This window comes from Pelodiscus sinensis, chromosome 4 (genome assembly GCF_052426305.1).
Source record: "Pelodiscus sinensis isolate ZL-2025 chromosome 4, ASM5242630v1, whole genome shotgun sequence".
In the NCBI taxonomy this organism is placed as follows: domain Eukaryota; kingdom Metazoa; phylum Chordata; order Testudines; family Trionychidae; genus Pelodiscus; species Pelodiscus sinensis.
The window spans coordinates 34615762-34634776 of NC_143055.1; the positions used below are offsets into that span (position 1 = coordinate 34615762).

At 42.1% G+C, this 19015-nt stretch overlaps 1 protein-coding gene across 2 annotated transcripts in view; it reads left to right on the plus strand.

Moving 5' to 3' along the window:
• The window catches only part of PI4K2B (phosphatidylinositol 4-kinase type 2 beta), a 45189-nt gene extending 31623 nt beyond the window's left edge, over nt 1–13566 (plus strand). For both annotated transcript variants that reach the window (XM_075930632.2, XM_075930631.2), the window contains exons 7-10: nt 342–441; nt 2082–2215; nt 3485–3544; nt 11815–13566. In XM_075930632.2, coding sequence (XP_075786747.2) covers nt 342–441; nt 2082–2215; nt 3485–3544; nt 11815–11988 — 468 coding nt within the window. In that variant the 3' untranslated portion in view covers nt 11989–13566. The remainder of the gene's footprint in view (nt 1–341; nt 442–2081; nt 2216–3484; nt 3545–11814) is intronic.
• Nucleotides 13567–19015: the final 5449 nt, after the last annotated feature.

A 19015-nucleotide genomic window follows, 5' to 3' on the forward strand; every position in this document is an offset into this window, starting at 1 on the left:
GGTTAGCTACTTTATTGATATGCTCTGCTCATCTAATACTTAATCTTGGTTTTGTTGATTTAAGTGAGATCCTTCAGGCTGTCTTGATATAGCTGATCTTGATTATTTATGCTGTCCATAAAGGTGAATAAGTGACTCCAAACCTTATGCACCTGACTTTTGGCCTTATTTTGAGTATACCCACTTACTGCCTTGACTTTTGTTGTTGTTTAGTGTAAAGCACTTGTAGTGGTGTTTCTAAACCAGCTATATTTAAAAAACTGTAATGCAGTTTACTGCGTAGTTGTGTATACTGTATGCATATTTCAGTTGCTACTAACTTGAAAATTTTCTTATCCTAGGATATCCAATGGACTGCTAGTAAAGAACCTGTTGTTCAAATTGCAGCAATTGATAATGGCTTAGCTTTTCCCTTTAAACATCCTGATGAGTGGAGAGCATGTGAGTATTGAGTTCTTTAATATTTAGTTTTAGGAAATCACTGTCTTTGGACTGTAATCCTAGTCTACTTTCACCACAGTAACTTTTGTTTTTATTAAACAATGGTGAATTTTTTTCCCTAAGAAGATAAGCAAAGATAGAGTGTGGCCTTTTACTGTATTTTTTGGAATGTATTTATGCTTTGTTTGTAGTTCGGATGTGTTGTTTTTTCATCCCACTACAAGTGAGTGGTTACTAATATGATGCATCAATATTAATACATACTTACATAATTGGGGTTAGAAGAACTTGAGGGATGCATCTTTCATGCACACTTTCTGCTTGCTGTCAGAATTTCTTAAGTGCTAAGATTCCTAGATTATTTCTATAAATGGGAATGGCCCTATTTCTTCCTATTACAAAACCAAGCTAGTCTTCATTCTTTTGTAATGCTTATTGAAATTAGTAGACAAATACAAAGTGACACAACTTCAGTCTTATTTTGTTGTACAGAGGCTGGTGTAATATTTACCTGGGATAGTTTTGAAAAAACTTCAGTACAGTGGATGCTGGTTAATACCAACCCCAATCTTAGATTTTGTTTAAAAGCAACATTTTGCTAAGAGTTGATCCCTAATGGGATTTGGCTCTGGCTTTAGGTATGCTGCTTATTAACATTTTCTTAAAGAAAGGCTCTGGCTGCAGTCAGGGAAGTGGGATGTACCAGGGTCTGGCTGCAGGCTGGTGTGTGAGCATGCCCCCAAACTTCCTTCCTTAGCTGCAGCCCTACAAACCTGCCTCCTGTTTTTAGGCAAATTTCAAGCAATGTAACTCTTTGCTGAGAACTGAGATAATGCTAAGTGGAAACCCACTGTATTGTAATACTAAAATTAAGGAGCATTGCTATATTTCAGTTCAGTATACATTTTATTAATCTCAACACATAAGATTCTACAGGTTGGACAAGATTGGTGCACTGCTACATGTAGGACTTGAATGTATTTCTGTGTGCTTCAAAGCCTTAGCTCTGGAGTGCAGAGCTGCTTTTTAAATAAATATGTAACTTACATAAATTTCATCTTCTGTTCTTTCACAGATGATAGCAAGGTCTTTTCTCAGTTCTAGAGTTAATATTTTTTATTTTTCAAACTATTTTTAAGAAAATATTTTAGTAAATTAAGATTGACCTTTTCTTAAAAAGGTAGTAGATTTGATTTAAACATATATTCTGGAAGTAGTGTTATTTGATCATAGACAATATTTCAGTCTAAGACAAACTATATAACTGATGGGTAGAGAGAGAAGTCAAGACTATTTTATTTTGGAATAAGTAACATTTTTAATTTTTATTTATTTTCATAAATATTTGTTGATGATACTCTAATTATATTTTAAACATCTTCTGTTATCCCTGAAAAACTAACGCTCTTATGCCCCTCTAATTTAATTTGTACTTTGCGGGAAAACACAGTAAATATCATAGTGGCAAACAAATTTGGGAATATGATATAAGTGAATAGCCTTTGGTAACTTTTGAGTGACAACTTAGTATTTTGATACCTAATAGCAAGTTATTTCCTAAGATTTCTGCCCACAGCAGATCATTTCATTCTAACTTCTACCTGTTAATTAATCAAGAAATTAAACTGTTTTCCCATTAGATCCATTTCATTGGGCTTGGCTTTCTCAAGCAAAAGTTCCTTTTTCCCAGGAAACCAGAGATTTGATTCTCCCTCGTATTTCTGACATGAACTTTGTACAGGATCTTTGTGAAGATCTTTATGAACTATTCAAGGTGAATAAGAATTCATTTTTAATTGAAAAGGGCTAGCTATCTAGTATATGTGGAAGGAAAACTTAATTGTTAAAAGTTAATTTAGAAACTTGTAGTATTTATTTATTTCACAGTATATTGTACTATTTATACTTCACCTCTAATGGTAAGATGGCAAAGGGGGGTACATAGACACAGCAGTGATACATTCCTCTCTGTAAATGTATGCCCTGTACTTTGCATGAAATATTAGAAATTGATGGTAATCAACTTGATTGATGGGTAAGAGCCTCCTTTCTTACACTTAAATTTTATTCCATCAATTAAAAACACTAACCTAATAACTAAAACCTTCCTTTAAATCCATTTGCCACTTTAGATGCCTGGCAGCATGCACTTCAAATAAACAGTAATAACTTGATAAAATTAACTTAATGTAATAAGTTGTTAGTCCAGCTGCTACATATTTAAAATACTTCAATGTACATGTGCCTTGAAAGTGATAGAAAAGCCTATAGGTCTCCATTATTGAATAGAATTCAAGACAGAGATTTTGTCAGCTTTATTTTAAGATATTAAAATTATGTGTTGTCATGAAAACACTCCTTTTATACTCTGTTTATTTGAAGCATTGCACACAACTAGAGTTTTGGTAAAGGGGACATAAACAAAGTCTAGTCTTGATGAATGTTCCAAATGACCATACGGAGGAAGGGCATTTAGCCCAGTGCATAACCTGCTTTTCTAAAAATGCAGTTCTGATTGGAAAAGTATGGTCCTGACACACATTCTTTAATATAATTTTGTTTGACTTAAAATGATTGTAGTGTTTTAAATCAAAATTGGCACTAACTAGCTCCCATTGTGCCAGAAATGAAAGGATTTACAGGCCTTTTTCTCACATATGTAGTTTCTGCACATTGAGTTTGAGTAACATTTGTGGGAAGGGGGTTTTAAGCTTGCACTATTACTGCTCATGCTGTTCCTTTTATATCTTAAAGGGTACTGTCAACAAAAATATTTCACTTAAAACTAAAACTTTACTTTTTGAAATTCTTTAACACTGATAGTGTCCAAGTCCAATCTCTCCTCTTTCATGGGCTCTACACTTAATTTTATAATTGCTTTTGTACATGGTATTTCCTTTCTGGTTATGGTTTGTTTCCATCATAAACTTTAGAATTGTACATAAGATCAGTTACATTCTTAGAATAAGATTGTGTTTCCAAATGCATCTAAGAATGGTTAAATGTTTTGAAAATAACTGCTGTGTGTTTATTTTTAATAAAGACAGATAAAGGATTTGACAAGGCTACTTTTGAAAACCAAATGTCAGTGATGAGGGGACAGGTATGGCTGATTTTTAAATTGCTTATGACCCATTTAAAAAAAGACCATTTAGTGACATATTTAAGATTGTTGCTGTATTTCTTAAGTTGTCTTATTTTTCAGCTATACTAAAACTAACTGCTGTTAAATTGAAAGGGACATATGGGTAATTAATATATCTGAAAAACCTAGCCAAATGGCCATGAAGATTTAACTTACTATTTCATTCATAGAGGGTGTTACAATTCATTAGGATAGAAATGAGGCAGCAGGGAAGTTTATATTGATGTTGGTCTTTGTGTTTTGCAGATCAAGAAATTATATTTCTGATGCTATTAATGTAGCATTTCTAACAAACTTGAATAATTCAAAATCAAATCTCAGTAAAAGGGTTTTGTGAACTTTCAACAAAATATAGTGTGCAACATCTATATATTTTATAAATGTGAGTCTGTTTGTTAAAGAACTCCTCCTAATTAGTAAGAGTTGGGACCACCAGATTTGTTCCTCTTATCCTAACTTAAAGCAAGGTCAGGCTTTAGTTGTGCCAGGAAAATGGGAAATATTGGGAATGGGGCTATTCTACAGTGGTTCACAAACTTTTTTTATACCATGGACCAGTAAACCCATTCACAGACTTTTGGTGGACTCGTAACATTTTATTTGGGTATTTAGTATGCAAATAACAAATATGCAGATGTGTAGATAAAATGTTACCGGTTCACCAAAAGCCCTGGCCCCCAAGGCTGCTGTGAACAGCCAACTTCAGCCGGGGCATTTGCCACATGGAGGGCAGCTGCTGCAGCTGAAGCCTGCTATTTGCGGTGGCTCTGGGGACCAGAGCTGGGGTACACCCTGGACTCTGAGCCCCTCCAGTGCCAACCCTAACGTCTAGAACTCCCCCACCCCTCCACTACCCACCAGCGCCAGCCACTGACCCCAGAGTCCCCTACACCCAACCCCCCGTGCCAGTTCCCCATTCCAAATGCCTCAGTGCCCCTTAAAGCCCCCCAGCACCACACCCCAGTGCCAGCCTGCTGTTTCCAGAACCCCAATGAACCCAACCCTCCCAGAGCTCCTAGTGTCAGGCCCTAGTCCCCAATATTAACCCATCCCCAGAGCCCCCCTTCCCCCCAGTGCCAGCCCTGTCCCCAGAGCCCTCCCATTACTAGCCTTGTCTCCAGAACCTCCCTGTGCCAGCTCCCCACCCTGGATGCCCCTCTGCCCCCTACTGTCAGCCCCCCACCCATTACAGCTCCCATTACTAGCCCTGTCCCCAGAGTCCCCCAGTATTAGCTTCACGCCCAGAGCCCCTCAGTACCAGCCCTCCCCCTCAGTGCCCCCCAGCACTAGGCTCACCCCCAAGTCCCCAGTGCCTGTGCTGCCTCCCAGCCACTACCTGAGTGCTGCTTCGTGGGCCACGGTTGCTCTAAGCCGTGCTCTGCGTGGCCCTCCTGCTGTGCAGCAAACTGCTCTTCCGTGTTGTGGAGGAGACCCGGTCCCTGCATGGTGCTGGTTGGCTAAGACGCAGGACAGGACACGCCTCTCCCAACAGCCGTGGCAGGAAGGGATATGTTGGGTAGTGTACTACCGAGGCCCAGCAGCCAGTGGTTTGTAGCCCGGCATAAGTCCGCGGACCAGAGGTTAGGACCACTGTTCTATAACAATGAAAGGGAGGAGGGAAGGACGCAATATTGACAATGGCTACTGGGAAAGCTATATTTCAGAATGATCAGTGGGAGCGGCCGCACCACCAAGAGAGTGGTCGGATGAGGCTTGCCATCTTGCCTGTCACCAGACCAGGTAAGGAGCCTCCTTTTCCCAAGCCCTTCTCTCCCTCCACCCTGGTCCTTGGCTAACAGTTTAGCAGTTTAGAGGGTAATAGTTTGCTTGCTTACTAGATCATTGGTCGGGGTCACCAGTGTCGTCAGTCAGGCATTTCCAATGGGTTCCTGACAGGTCTTCTGTTCCATCAATAATGATAAACTTTTGGCTGTTTTCATGCTCCCCTGTTTACTGTGTCAACCATGCACAACTAGTCAACATGACAGACTCCGAAAAAGCCCCCCAAAACCACAAAATCAAATAAGGATCAAAAGCACCAGGCACGGTTTATTGCCAAGTGAAGTACAGTAATTGTTGTCAGCAAACAAACTCACCGCTGAGCCACTACGCATTTGTACTCCATGACAATGAAATAGTTCAGTCAGTACTATGAATCCAGTATTGACCCTGCAGCTAAACAAAGACAGTTCTTTGGGGTACACTTGCATACTCAGGTTCAGACAACTTACACATCACTCCTGACATATCCGGTTGCAACCCTCTGTTGCCTAGTTATCACCTCTTACCGCACAAAAGGGGGAATTCAGTTACTATTCATCATGCTGTCAATTTCTACCTGGTCCTGAACCTGGGTTGGTATGTATATTATCTGTGGAAAGGTAATTGGCACCAAGGTGTTTCTTAACTAAATGTTGTATTGCAATCCCTCTGAAATGTGCTTAAAGCCTGTGCCTAGTTCCTGCTAGGTATAAGTGTGTGTATAATATCCCTGTTCTTGCCAGCTTGTGTTAGCAGGCCCTGCCTCTTGCTCACAGCTTAACTCTGCTTTAGATTAACAGAGTCTTGGCCATTGCTGTCTAGGCCTCATACCCGGCCTATAATATGTGGGCTTATGTTTCAGTGCCTCCTCTTACTACAGGAGGGTTGGGGTGGAGGGAGAGGAAGGAACATCCTGCCAGATGGGACCTCTCACTTTTGCACCCCCCAATGTTCCCAGCCTTCTGTACCCCCTATATCCTCAACACCTTGTCCTGACTCCTGCACCCCCCCACACTGCCAGTCCCCCGCCCTGAAGAACTCAGCAAGTTCTTCTAGTTTTTAATAAACTGTATTTAGAGAAACTGGCATACAACAAATATCAGCAATTGCTAAACTGAATTTAAGATTGCAGTTAACTTGAGATAAATATGAATGCTGAGGAAACATCACCTGGCCATAATGGTGTTTATTTCTCAAAAAACAGTTTTGTGAAATAGCGCGTCCTAAGTGTGCATGAAACCAGTAGGAATTCCTTACAATCATTCTTTGTATGTTTACACCTTGGGATTTGCAAATTGAAATGCACTTAAAGTATAGAATTCTGTGTAGTTTTATTGAGACGGAATTCTGATCAAAATGCATACTTTTTAATATGATGTTTACATAGTGAATTATTCCAGTTTAGCAGTTTATGTAAATACAGATATCTACTTTCCAGAATTATACATGAAATATCAAAAGAATACATTTCTTTCTACCTGTCTTGCACATCTCTGAAGTGCTAGACAATCTACTCACTTGGATCGCTTCTCTAGCACGTAACACACAAGTTGTTCTCCTTATGCATCAATTGTTAGTCGGTGGGATCACTTAGGTGATTATTTTTAATATACAATGATCCTCTGAGGCTGAAAGTCCCATCACCATAACATCAGAATATTACACTTTATACTAGCTGTTTAAGATTTCCAACTTAAAATAGCAACTTCAGTGGAAGTGCTAGGCTGTGTGCTAATTAATGTATGAATTAAACACAGATTTGGTTTGACAGAAATGTCTTATCAACCTTTCTTAGGAGATTTACAAGTTGGGAGGTTAAGTATGTTACATCTATGTACAGGCAGTCCCCGAGTTACGCAGATCCGACTTGTGTTGGATCCGCAGTTACGAACGGTGTTTGCTGCCCGTCTCCCTGGTCTGCTGAAGACAAGCAGACCAGGGAGACGGGAAGCAAAGCCTCTGAGGACGCCGGCAGCGGGACAGCCGCGGCGCGTCTGGGCTGTCCGCTGCCCGCGTGCTCCGTGGCTTTGCTCCGGATGCCTGTGGTACAGCAGCTGGGGCGCTGCCGGTTGGTCTGGTAGCGCCGCTCTGGGCGCTACTGGACCAACCCGGCAGCACCCCAGCTGCTCTGCCCCAGGCATCCTGATTCAGCCACTGCTGGTCAGTTTCAGCAGAGGCTGAATCAGGACGCCTGGGGCAGAGCAGCTGGGGTGCTGCTGGGTTGGTCCAGGAGTGCCGAGGAGCGGCGCTACTGGAGCAACCCAGCAGCACCCAAGCTGCTCTGCCCCAGGCGTCCCCAAATCAGCCGCTGCTGAAACTGACCAGCGCTGACTGAGTTGCTCTGCCCCGGGCTTCCTGGAATCAGCTGCTGATCAGTTTCAGCAGCAGCTGACTTGGGGATGCCTGGGGTTCTTAAGTTGAATCTGTATGTAAGAACTGGCGTCCAGATTCAGCCTGTTGAAACTGATCAGCGGCTGATTCCAGGAAGCCCGGGGCAGAGCAACGCTGCCTCGGGCTTCCTGTAGTCAGCCGCCGGTCAGTTTCAGCAGCGGCTGAATCTGGATGCCAGTTCCGACTTACATACAGATTCAACTTAAGAACAAACCTACAGTCCCTATCTTGTACGTAACCCGGGGACTGCCTGTAGTTACCTTTGACATGTGTGAAGCATTTGACTTAGCATTGTACAAATTGTGTTTAAAAAGGGGCAAAGCATTATAAACCTAGAAAACACAATGAATGGATTTAAAACTGGCTCACTGATAGATTTCAAAATAATTGTCATTAGGGAATCATCATTGGATGGAGGTGCTTTTGGTGGTTTTTTTTGCAGCAATCAGTGATGGACCCAGGGCTATTCAGCATTTTTGTCAATGATCTGAAAGTAAATATTAAGCCACTGGTCATTAAAATTTATGGATGACACAGACTGGAGGAAAAAGCTGGATTGCTTGATATAGTGGGCCCAATCAAACAAAATGGTTTTAATACAGCCTAGTGCAAAGTAGTAGGAATGAGAATGCAGACCAAATCTACAGAAAGGGGGGCTGGTATTCTGGAAACCATGATTCTGAAAAGTTTTTGGGGTCATTGTGGATAAACAACTGAATGTACTTTCCTATGCAGTGCTATTGCAAAAAAGGCTAATGTGATTGTTGGAGGTATAAGGTGGAAGTTTTACCCCTATACAAGGCATTGGTGAGCTATAATGAGACATTGTAGTCAATTCCGTAGTCAGCATTTTTAAAAGAATGTTGGAAAAATTGGAGCAGGTACAGCAGAGCCATAACAGTGATTGAAACTTGAGAAAACAGCCTTGTATTGAGACTTAAACAGAACAGATAGAACTCTATCAATAAGAAAAATAAGATGATTTGATTGGAGTGTAAATACCTTCATAGGAGGAAGAGAAAGAGCCCCTAAATCCAGAAAAGGAGGACATAATCGATGCCCTTTGTTAGATTCATAAGAACCAATTACTTGAATTTGAAGCCAATTTTAAATTAGAAATAGTTTATATTTTCTTAACAAAGTGAGAGTGATTAGTCACTGGAACAAACCACCAAGAGAAATGATAGATTCTTTATCCCTTGATGTCTTTAAATCAGTGGTCCCCAACCTTTAGAGGCTTCCGGGCGCCCGGGGGGCGGGGCCATTCACACGCCGGGCGCCCGGGGCCGTGCGTCCAGGGGCATGCAAGGGATGGGGATGCCCTTGCACCCGGCGCCGGGGCTGGGGCCGTCCGAGCACCTTGTGCCATGGGCCCCAGTGCCGGTCTGTGTCGCGCGCCTGGGGCCGGCACCTCCCGTGCGCCGCACGCTGGGGGCAGGGCCGGCCCAGGTTGTCGGTAGGCGCGCACAAATGCCCCGGTGGGCGCCATGGCGCCCGTGGGCACCGCGTTGGGGACCACTGCTTTAAATCAAGACTTGGATGACTTTCTGTAAGAGGGATGAGGCACAATACTAGAATAGCTGGGTTAAGTTTACAGCCTCTCTCCGAGTTACAAACGAGTTACGGACCAAACACTTGGCCGTAACTCGAGCTGTTCGTAACTCGGACCCCATTGAGTTACATGCGACCGTGCTGTTTGTAAGTGCGGGTCGTGTTCGTAACTCGGGGACTGCACTTACGACCGCTCCATGGGAGCTTTGGTTGTAAGAGCGAACGGTCGTAACTCGACTGTTCTTAACTCGGGGAGCAGCTGTAATTGGCTGTGATATATAGGAGGCCAGAGGGGGTGATCTAATGGTCCCTTCTAGCCTTAAGATCTTATTAAATTTGATTTCCTTGTGCTCTTGATTTGAGCCTGAAGAGTGTAGAAGTTATGAATGTTAATTTTTGTGATAGCATTGTTCAGGGTTAATCCGACCCCTTTTCACACAAGTCCCTGGCACTGATACCGCTTTCCTGCTTTCCAAGTCAAGTATAGACCTGGTAAATTAAGTAGTAAATTCTAGTAAAAGCATATTTCTCAAAATAAACTATTAAGCCTAGATTCTGAAAGAAATTGTGAATGAAGTTTGGCGTGCAGCCATATGAAAGTCGCATTCCCTTCTTCACAAAGTTATCACTAGGAAGTATTCAGCAAGCACCAAAATCATTCCAGTGAGTAACCTCTTTATGACATGGAGGTAACTTGCCACTAAGAATAGGTTATTTAAACAGAAGAGTTCTGCAAAACCTTTAATTTAGAATCAATAATAATTTTAGAAAGCCTTTTTTAAAAACAGAGATTTAGCTAAGATTTTACTGTTAAATACCATAGTCTCGAGAATTGTTAAACCCTTTTGTACCGTAATTCCACATTTAACACTTGCCCACTTAACACGTTTTCGCGGTAGCACTCTTTTTCTTTTTTTTTTTTCTTTTTTTTTTGGGGGGGGGGACGTTTTTGAATTACATGACTGTCTCCAGAATAACACGATTTCCCCTGTCAGCCTGTTGCTGGGGGCTGCGCGGGGCTTCCCCCACCTTCCTGAAAAGCAGCGGAGGGTTCGCCGCTCACCGCGCCGTTCCCTGTTGACTCTCCCTCACTGAACGCCTTGCCCCCTCTCCTCTACTCCCGCTCGTAGGCTGGTGGCTGGGTTTTCCCAGCCAGCCCATCGCTGGTGGCTGTGCAGGGCTTCCCCCACCTCCCTGCAAAGCGGCGGAGGGTTCGCCATTCGTCGTGCATTTCCCCAGCGACACCTTCCCTCTCGCTAGATGCAGGCAGGTCCCGGCGGACCTGTCAAAGGGGCATGCTCTCAACCCAGTCCCCATTTTAACATGTTTTCACTTAACACGATCATTTTCTGAAACATATCTATAGTGTTAAATGAGGAATTACTGTATTTCAAGCAATTTTCTGTAGTTATTTCAAGAATTACACCAAAATGTCTGTTGATTCACAGGAGACACAAACTGAGTAGGCTTAGCAGTTACTATCTGCATAAAGAGACATTATTTTCCCTTAAATCATGTATTGTTCAAAGATCCATGTAACTAAAAATTTAGACACTTCTCTTTGTAAAGGCTATAATATCACTAAAGTTAGTGATCCCCTAAAACTTTCCATCTTACACAATTTTTTTTCTATTTCCATTATATTTCAGGGGCAACGAGGGTTCATGAAAGACATGAGGGAATAACTAGGATAACTGCTATTCGGATGGGTCATTAATTTAGCCTGTAATCATTTGCTTGTGATGTGAGAGTTATTTCATAGCTAAAATCTTAGCTGGCAAACTTCTAAGCTAAGAGAATGTTGATGGCTCTCCTATGTGTTAAGATATGGATTTCTTTGGAGATACGCTGGACTGTGTAGACTTGAAAGCATTTCTATATTAATAGCTCATTCTAGTAGTTCAGAAAACTTGCTTTACGAGATATATTTAATACAGTGTTTCGTGCGTATACTCTCAAGGGAAGAGATTAATGCAGGGCTACTCAACACGTGGGCCGCATGCAACCTGTGGTGTGTGTTTGCAGCCCGCGGTATGGTTTGGGTTTATGCGGGGCTCAACACATGGCCTGCAGGTGGGATTCTTTTGCACATGGCCTCCACTGGGAACACATGACACAACAACAAGGCATCTCCCAGACAGGGTAAGCACTGAAAGATGAAAATGGACAGGCTGGCTAGAACAGATAGGTACAGATAGGGCATTTCTAGCCCCCAGGGAGGTGGTGCCAGGAATACTCAGGCATTGTGTGAAAGAAGCTATCTGCATATATATTTGCATGTATATGCAACCATACTTAAGTTGAGACCCTCGGTGACTATTGTTTTGGCCCCTGGGGCTTCCCAAGTTGAGTAGCCCTGGATTAATGGAACATTCAGCTGCTGAATACGATCTCATGTTTTTGAACTGCAAGTAAAATAATGAAATTCTTTTTAGGAAAAAGCTAAGAGTAGCATCTAAACAAACAAGCTGAACAATGAAATTTGATGGGGGTACCACTTACTTTATTTTGTTTTATTTCTGCAGATACTAAACCTTACTCAGGCATTAAAAGATGGAAAGAGTCCAATTCAGCTAGTACAGATGCCACGCGTGGTTGTGGAGCGAAGTAGTACTGGAAGTCAGGGCCGAATTGTTCATCTGAATAATGCATTCACACAGACCTTTCATAGCAGGAAACCTTTCTTTTCCTCCTGGTAGCAACATAAGAGAAAAGTGAATGTCTGTGATTTAGTAAGTTCCTTTACGTAAAAGGCTCTGCAATAATGTAATTCTGCTATATACTGAGGGCTCTGACTGCCAAAACCTCAAACTTAACTTGAAAATTTAAAGATTTAAGAATTGTATTTTGAATGTAATCAAAAGTTTACAATTTTTGTGTCAAAATTGTGAATCCTTATGTCAGGGAATGAGAAGAATTTGTCTATACTGTATTTTTATAGGCTGAATTCATACTAAAGGGAAAACTTAAAGTTTACATATGCTAAAAGACTACTTTGAATACAACATAGAAAAAGTAATTATTGTTGGATATAAATGTGAAAACATATAGTTATAAACATTCTTTTTATATATGCTTTAAAAAGGAAGCACAGCATGTTATCTTTTTCTTTGTTAAAAATGCTATTCAGTGTTACTGCTTAGTGCTTACAGATGTCATAAATTATTCCATAGGTTTTCATAGCCTAGTGAGCTGGAAAATATTAAAATAAAATGGTCATGCATTTAAAAAGTGCATTAATTGCAATTTTTGAAACTTGAAAAATATTCCAAAGGTTTTTTGCAATGGGGTCCAAAAAAGCACATCTTAACATAATCAGAATTAGGGCAGATTTTTGCCCTCACACGTGCATAATTCATTTGTCCTCAGTGGAAGATATGTGCATAAAACTGGGTGAAATTTGGTCTTTAACATTTTAAAGATCATTTGCATATTTAAGTAACTTATGGGAAATTGTCCATGACACGTTACTATAGAGGTAGCATTGACGTACTTGTATAATTCCATCATGACAACAGACTACTGCATAGTTTTATTTAGAATTGAAGGGATAATTGTATGCCACTTTGAATGGAATATATTAACTGACACCAAAGTAGTTCCTACCATTGTTGATTGATAAAAACACTGGAGTATTCATTGTTGAGCCACCCCATTTGCAACATTTCAACCTAAACACTCCATTATTTCCGTGGACAAACAAAAGCAGAAAATAGATTACAATATGCAGAGTATGGCAAACACTGTCATTGGATTCCTTGCAATTCTGTGCTTGTCTGCCACATAATTTTTTATTTTGAAGTTACGCAGCTTTTAAAAAAAACTCATCTTCCACATCAGTGGCTTATGTAATATAGTAGATGATTTTTATGTCATTGGTGTCCTTGAAGGTTAGGACGAGGAGTGGAGGAAGAAAACTTAGTTACAAATATTATTGCTTTTAGGAAGCCTATGGTTTTCAAGTATTTCAGACTTTGCTGTATTTTATAATCCCAAGCAATATTATTAATTCAACAAAATCCTTGTGTATTGTTTTATATAATTTTGGGGTGATGTACATACCGTAGCATGTCCGAAATTCACTTGATTTACTAAAATGTCTAAACCTTAAATGTATAACTTACTGGACTGTGGGCTTTCAAATAAGATTGAGGAAGCCACCTTTATAAGGTTCAAAGGCTTCAGTTTTTATCTGAACAATTTCTTAAATTTTAAAGTATATTTAAGATATTGGGCATACATTCTTAAAACAATAAATGCCAGTCTGACATGGACAATTTTTTGCTTCATGTGTCTTATTTCTTAAGTAGGAAGAGGCTCTTAATTGAATCTTATGTAAAGTCTGCATCCAAAGCACTTTCTATATACAAAATGTTTGTGCTTGTAGGATATTATTAGAAATTTTCAAAATTACACATAACAGGAAAGAGGACAACAAAAACACTTGCAGTGTCATTAGTACTAAACTAGCAAACTTGCATTTGTTTCTAATGAGCACTGGATATATTAGATAGTAACTTTATTTTTGTGCACTTTTCTCTGTTAAGGTTAAACAAGTTTGTACATGCAATGAGTGTATATTGTAATGCTCTCAGGTGTAGTGAGCATTTAGCTGCATTTAATGCCAGAAGTGTGCTATGTGCTTTACTGGCAAAGTCCAAATGCCTACCCTGAAAAGCTTAGTGCAAGTGGACAACTTACAGACAGAGAAGTGGAAGCGAGAGTATAGCAATTTTTTGTTTTCAAATTTCCATTTCTTTTAACACTAGCCTTTCATCCTTTGCTTCTTCTCATTTTAGTAAACTGATGTCAAGTACTGTGTATATAAAATTGGCCACATCTTAAGTTTATTATTGTTCTCAAAACTGTGCACGGGTGGGAAAAGTACTCAGTTACTTGAGTAAAAGTACAAAAGTTTACCTACGGTCCACAACTCAGACCCCTCCAACGCATTCTACACAATCTACAACCTATCTTGGAAAATGATCCCTCACTCTGAGGCCTTAGGAGAAAAACCTATTCTTGCTTACAGACAACCCCCTAACCTGAAACACATTCTTTCTGATAACCGTGTGTGACAGACCGGGCCGTGTCTGGGCACAGCTGAGGGCGTCCGCTCAGGGCGAATTGCTCGAATCCGGGGCTCCTTACAGCCCCCAGACTGGTGACCTCTCCAAACAGGCCACAAACCAGTTCCACAGAGCGCTTCAGCAGCCTGCCTGAAGCCTCATGAGCGAAACCCCTCCGACACCCCAGCAATAACCGTGCCCCAGATGGCCCCGGACCTCATACACAGGAGGGGGGTCCTAGCACCCAATCCCACCTACCCAGAACAAGTTCTGTCCGGTTCCAGGAAACCAGCCACAGATCTCTGGTCAATTTATCCTTTGGATCTTACCCACAAATCACGCTGGGCCAATCCTTTAGAATCTAAAACTAAAGGTTTATTATCACAAGAAAGAAAAGCATGAGAGTAAGGTTGTTAAAGAATAGTACATTACATGCACCGAATCTCTCAGTTCTCGATGCAGGCTCTAGCAGAGATGTTACAGCTGCTGGTTTAAAAGTTCTTGTTGCACATCCTAGCATCAGGATGGGTTCACAGGTCTTCCAGGCTCTTCGATCCCTGCAATGCTGCCTCTGGGATGAAGTGCTGAGCTGAGAACAAAATGGCATCGACCACATGGCCTCTTTATACCTCCTTCCTGGCCTCTTCTTGTATGCAGCAGGTCACCTGGTCAGAGGCCAATCTGTGTTTCCTGCTGGCTGCTCTCAGGTGACAGCCCCCATTCTTTGGGTGTGTCTTTGGCCCATCAAGTGCCATTGTCCCACAGGGCCTGGCTAATCAGCCTGTCCATAGCAATGCTTAACCACATTCAGAGAAATATTCAGCTTCCACACAGATTACAGATTCCTACCTACACACACAGACATTATACACTCACATAAATAGCGTACATAAGATCAGCAAACAATAAGCTCCCATTCAATACCCCACATGGCTCCCTTTTATACCAATTTCTGGGGCCAACACCCCTACCTAGGGGTGCAGCAGCGATCTGGCTGCTTCCCTCCAATTCGGTAATGTGACACCGTGCCACACAACCACATCATAAGCCTCCAGGAACTCAGCCGTGCAACCAAAAAAGATGCCAACTCTGCCCACATATCTACACTGACTAATTCATCACTGGAGCAAACAGCATAAGCCACAGAATCAAAGGGTCATTTGACTGCACATCCAGTAATTTGATCTATGCCATCAAATGCCAGAAGTGCCCCACTGCTATATATATATTGGACAAACTGGACTGTCTTTGCGGGAAAGTATCAATGAACACAAATCGGATATACGTAAAGGAAACACATAAAAGCCAGCTGGTGAACATTTCTGCTTACCTAACCATACTTTAACAGACCTGCAGGTGGCTGTCTTGTCACAGGCCAGCTCCACAAGCCAAATACATAGGGAAGGATTAGAATCTTACTTCATCCACAAATTCAGTTCACATGCTAATGGACTCAATCGTGATATGGGTTGGCTAGGACACTACCTACTTCATAACCACTGAAGGTGCTAATAGCTCTGCTAAGTATCTCCAGATACTTGATGCTCTGTCTCACACTCCCCTTCCTTTTTTCTTTTTCTCTCCCTTCTCCTATTTATTTCGAATTTTCGTATCTCCTACTCATAACTCCGGTCATCTGAAGAAGTGGGCTGTGCCCACGAAAGCCCATGATACCATCTACATGTTTTGTTAGTCTATAAAGTGCTACCCGACCATTTGTTGTTTTCTTCTGGAAAAGAAAACTACTTGAGTTAAAAGTACAAAAGTATCACATCTTAATTGTACTCAAGTATGTATATACACACATGCACAGTTGCCAGATGGTTTAAACAAAAATACCAGACACACTAGACATTACATAACAATCTACATTACAATATTTCCATCAGTAATCATTAACTTCTTTAGAAAATACCGGACATTTATATTTTCTCATTTATATTTTCTCAATTTGTTTCCCAAACAAAAAGTTCAAATACTGGACGGTCGCATTCAAAACCAGACACCTGGCACCCTATACACACACACGTTTATATACTCGCGCACACACACTCTCTGTCTCTCCTGGAAAACAGTAGATCAGGAGTGGGGAACCTTTTTTGGGTTGGAAGCCACTAACCTACAGAAAAATCAGTTGGGGGCCACAAGGCAACTCCCAAAAACAAACAGAAACCCCTCACTAATGTGGCCCTGAAATCTGGCCAATGGGAGCAGCAGGGAAACTCTCCCACGACCAGTTTCCAGCACCACATTACCCCAGTCAGGGGAAGAGTGCAGCTCCGTGCTTCTTCTCCCACACATGCCAGATCCAGCCCGCAAGGCCCAGGGTTTCCCACTCCTGCATATAGGGCCTGTCTTATGGAAAATGGCATCCTGGGTGAACTTGCATCTTGATGCCCCTGCCTCCCTACTCCAGGCATGGTGCTCCCCCAATTTCTCTTGGAAGCTTCTCAGTCCCTTGTTCCCCTGAGTACAGGGCCATTGTCTCTTCCCCCTTGCAAAGGGGTTGTACTAGTCCTCCTTGGTCAAGCCTTTCCTTTAACAGCTTCATTGAGAATGAATTATTTTAGCTTAAATCAGAGGTGGGGAGCCTAAGGCCCGGGGGCCAGATGTGGCCCCCAGCTTGCTTGGATCTGGCCCCCAAAACTCAGGGCTTCTCCATAGCATTGGGGAGCCTGTGATGGTGCTCCAACCTCCTGCCATCCCTCCATGGGACTTAAGCACACAAAATCTACTAGCCTAGGCCCCCCAAGGCTCTAGTGTGTGCGGGGAGTGCCTTTCTTATGCTCAGTTGGAGGCCACATCAGTGAGGGTTCTGTTTGGTTTCTTTTGCTTTTCACTTACATGCAGCCCCTGATCGATTTTTTTTTTTTTTTTCCCTGTGGGTCCACGGCCCCTGATCCAAAAATAGTTCCCCAGCCCTGGATTAAATATTCTCTCCAAGATATAACACACAAAAGGCAGGCTGCTGTTTTTGAATCACATCAGACTGTGAAATGTAACTGTGGGTAAAAAAACCTAAGTGGGTGTCTCACCTTTCAGTGGGTTCTCTGAAGAAGCACTGGCAGCTCCCTTGCAGCAGCAGCAGCATTTGCCCTTAATGCTTGGTGTTTTGCCTGCAGCTCATGGCAAGCTTCATGCTGTCAGATGGGGGCTGCATCTTACCCATGGCAAGCCCACACCCATGCAGCCCTCTGACCACTCCTGACTCACCAGGGGTGCCAGTTCAGGTTGTGGTGAAGCTGGGAAAGGCAACTTTAACTGTGATTCCAGAGGATACTTAGGCACCTGAAATCTCTAAGGTTGTGTGTGTGTGTGTGTGTGTGTGTGTGTGTGTTGGGGGGGGGGGTGCAAATAACTTAGAAATTAGCTGATTTCACAGTCCTGAAATATTACCATCAGTAATAATTAAATTATTTACAGAAAGCAAGAAAAATTCTGCTTGAGAATGTTAGTTAAAATTAAATTATATAAACTTCTGAACTGGGCTTGTTATAAATGGATGAGTGAATGAATAGTTAAATCAACAAATCATGTCTGGTATTAGGATATTTATTTTGAATATCTTGGCATGCGATAGTGGTTTTTGCTGCAGTCATATTGGTGCCTGGATGAGAGCCAGAAAGCGAGTGAAGGATGTTAAATATTGATTAACTTACTAGTCGATAGGCACTTCCGCTTTCCTCCTTTGAAATGTACAAAAACCCCAGTGGGGGCTCTTGCACATTCCAAAGTTGGAACTCTTGAGTGCAGCCTGGGGCCAGTGAGAAGTCCCACTGACTCTGGGCTCCATGCAGGCGGTTCCGCTTTGAAATGCACAGCCCCCAGCGGGGACTCTTGTCAATTTCAAAGTGGAAGCGCCCGCCAGGAGCCTGGGATCAGCAGGGGACTCCCCAGTTGATCCTGGGTTCCGTGCGGCATTTTCGAATTTTTTTTCAGAAGAGCAGATGTGGGTTTTTTTGGCATTCCTGTAAAACTTGTTTTACAAGGAAGAAAGGGTGTTCCAAAAAAGGGTTTTTTTTTTTTTTTCTGACATTTGGCCTAGTATAAATGGGCCAAATGTTGGAAAAGCCTCTTCCAAAAAAAAGTGGAAAAAGCTACGCAATTTGCGGTTCGCAAGTTCTGTAACTTTTTCCGGAATAACTGTGTAGTCTAGACATAGCCCCACTGTGACTCATTTCCCTAGGGGGCACATAGGAGAGTTGATTTCAGCAATACTCATCTGCTTTGCACCCACCCATCCACCTGCCTTGCATTGAGGAAGCCCAAAAAAGTGAGCAAAACGTCTGAGCCAGCCAGGGAAGCAGGAGGACAGGACCAACTGTTGATGGTAGGGGACCTTTAAATTGTGCCCTCCTTCCAACAATTCAAGTATTAAACCGCACCTCCCCAGCCTGTAGCTCAGTCTTCCTGCTTAGTTCCTCTATGGGGCTCTTAGGCTGTCTCTAGACTGGCCAGTTTTTCCGGAAAATCAGCCGCTTTTCCGGAAAAACTTGCCAGCTGTCTACACTCGCTGCTTGAATTTCCACAAAAGCACTGACTTCCTACTGTAAGAAATCAGTGCTTTTTGCGGAAATACTGTGCTGCTCCCGTTCGGGCAAAAATCCCTTTTGCGCAAAACTTTTGCGCAAAAGGGCCAGTGTAGACAGCTGAGATT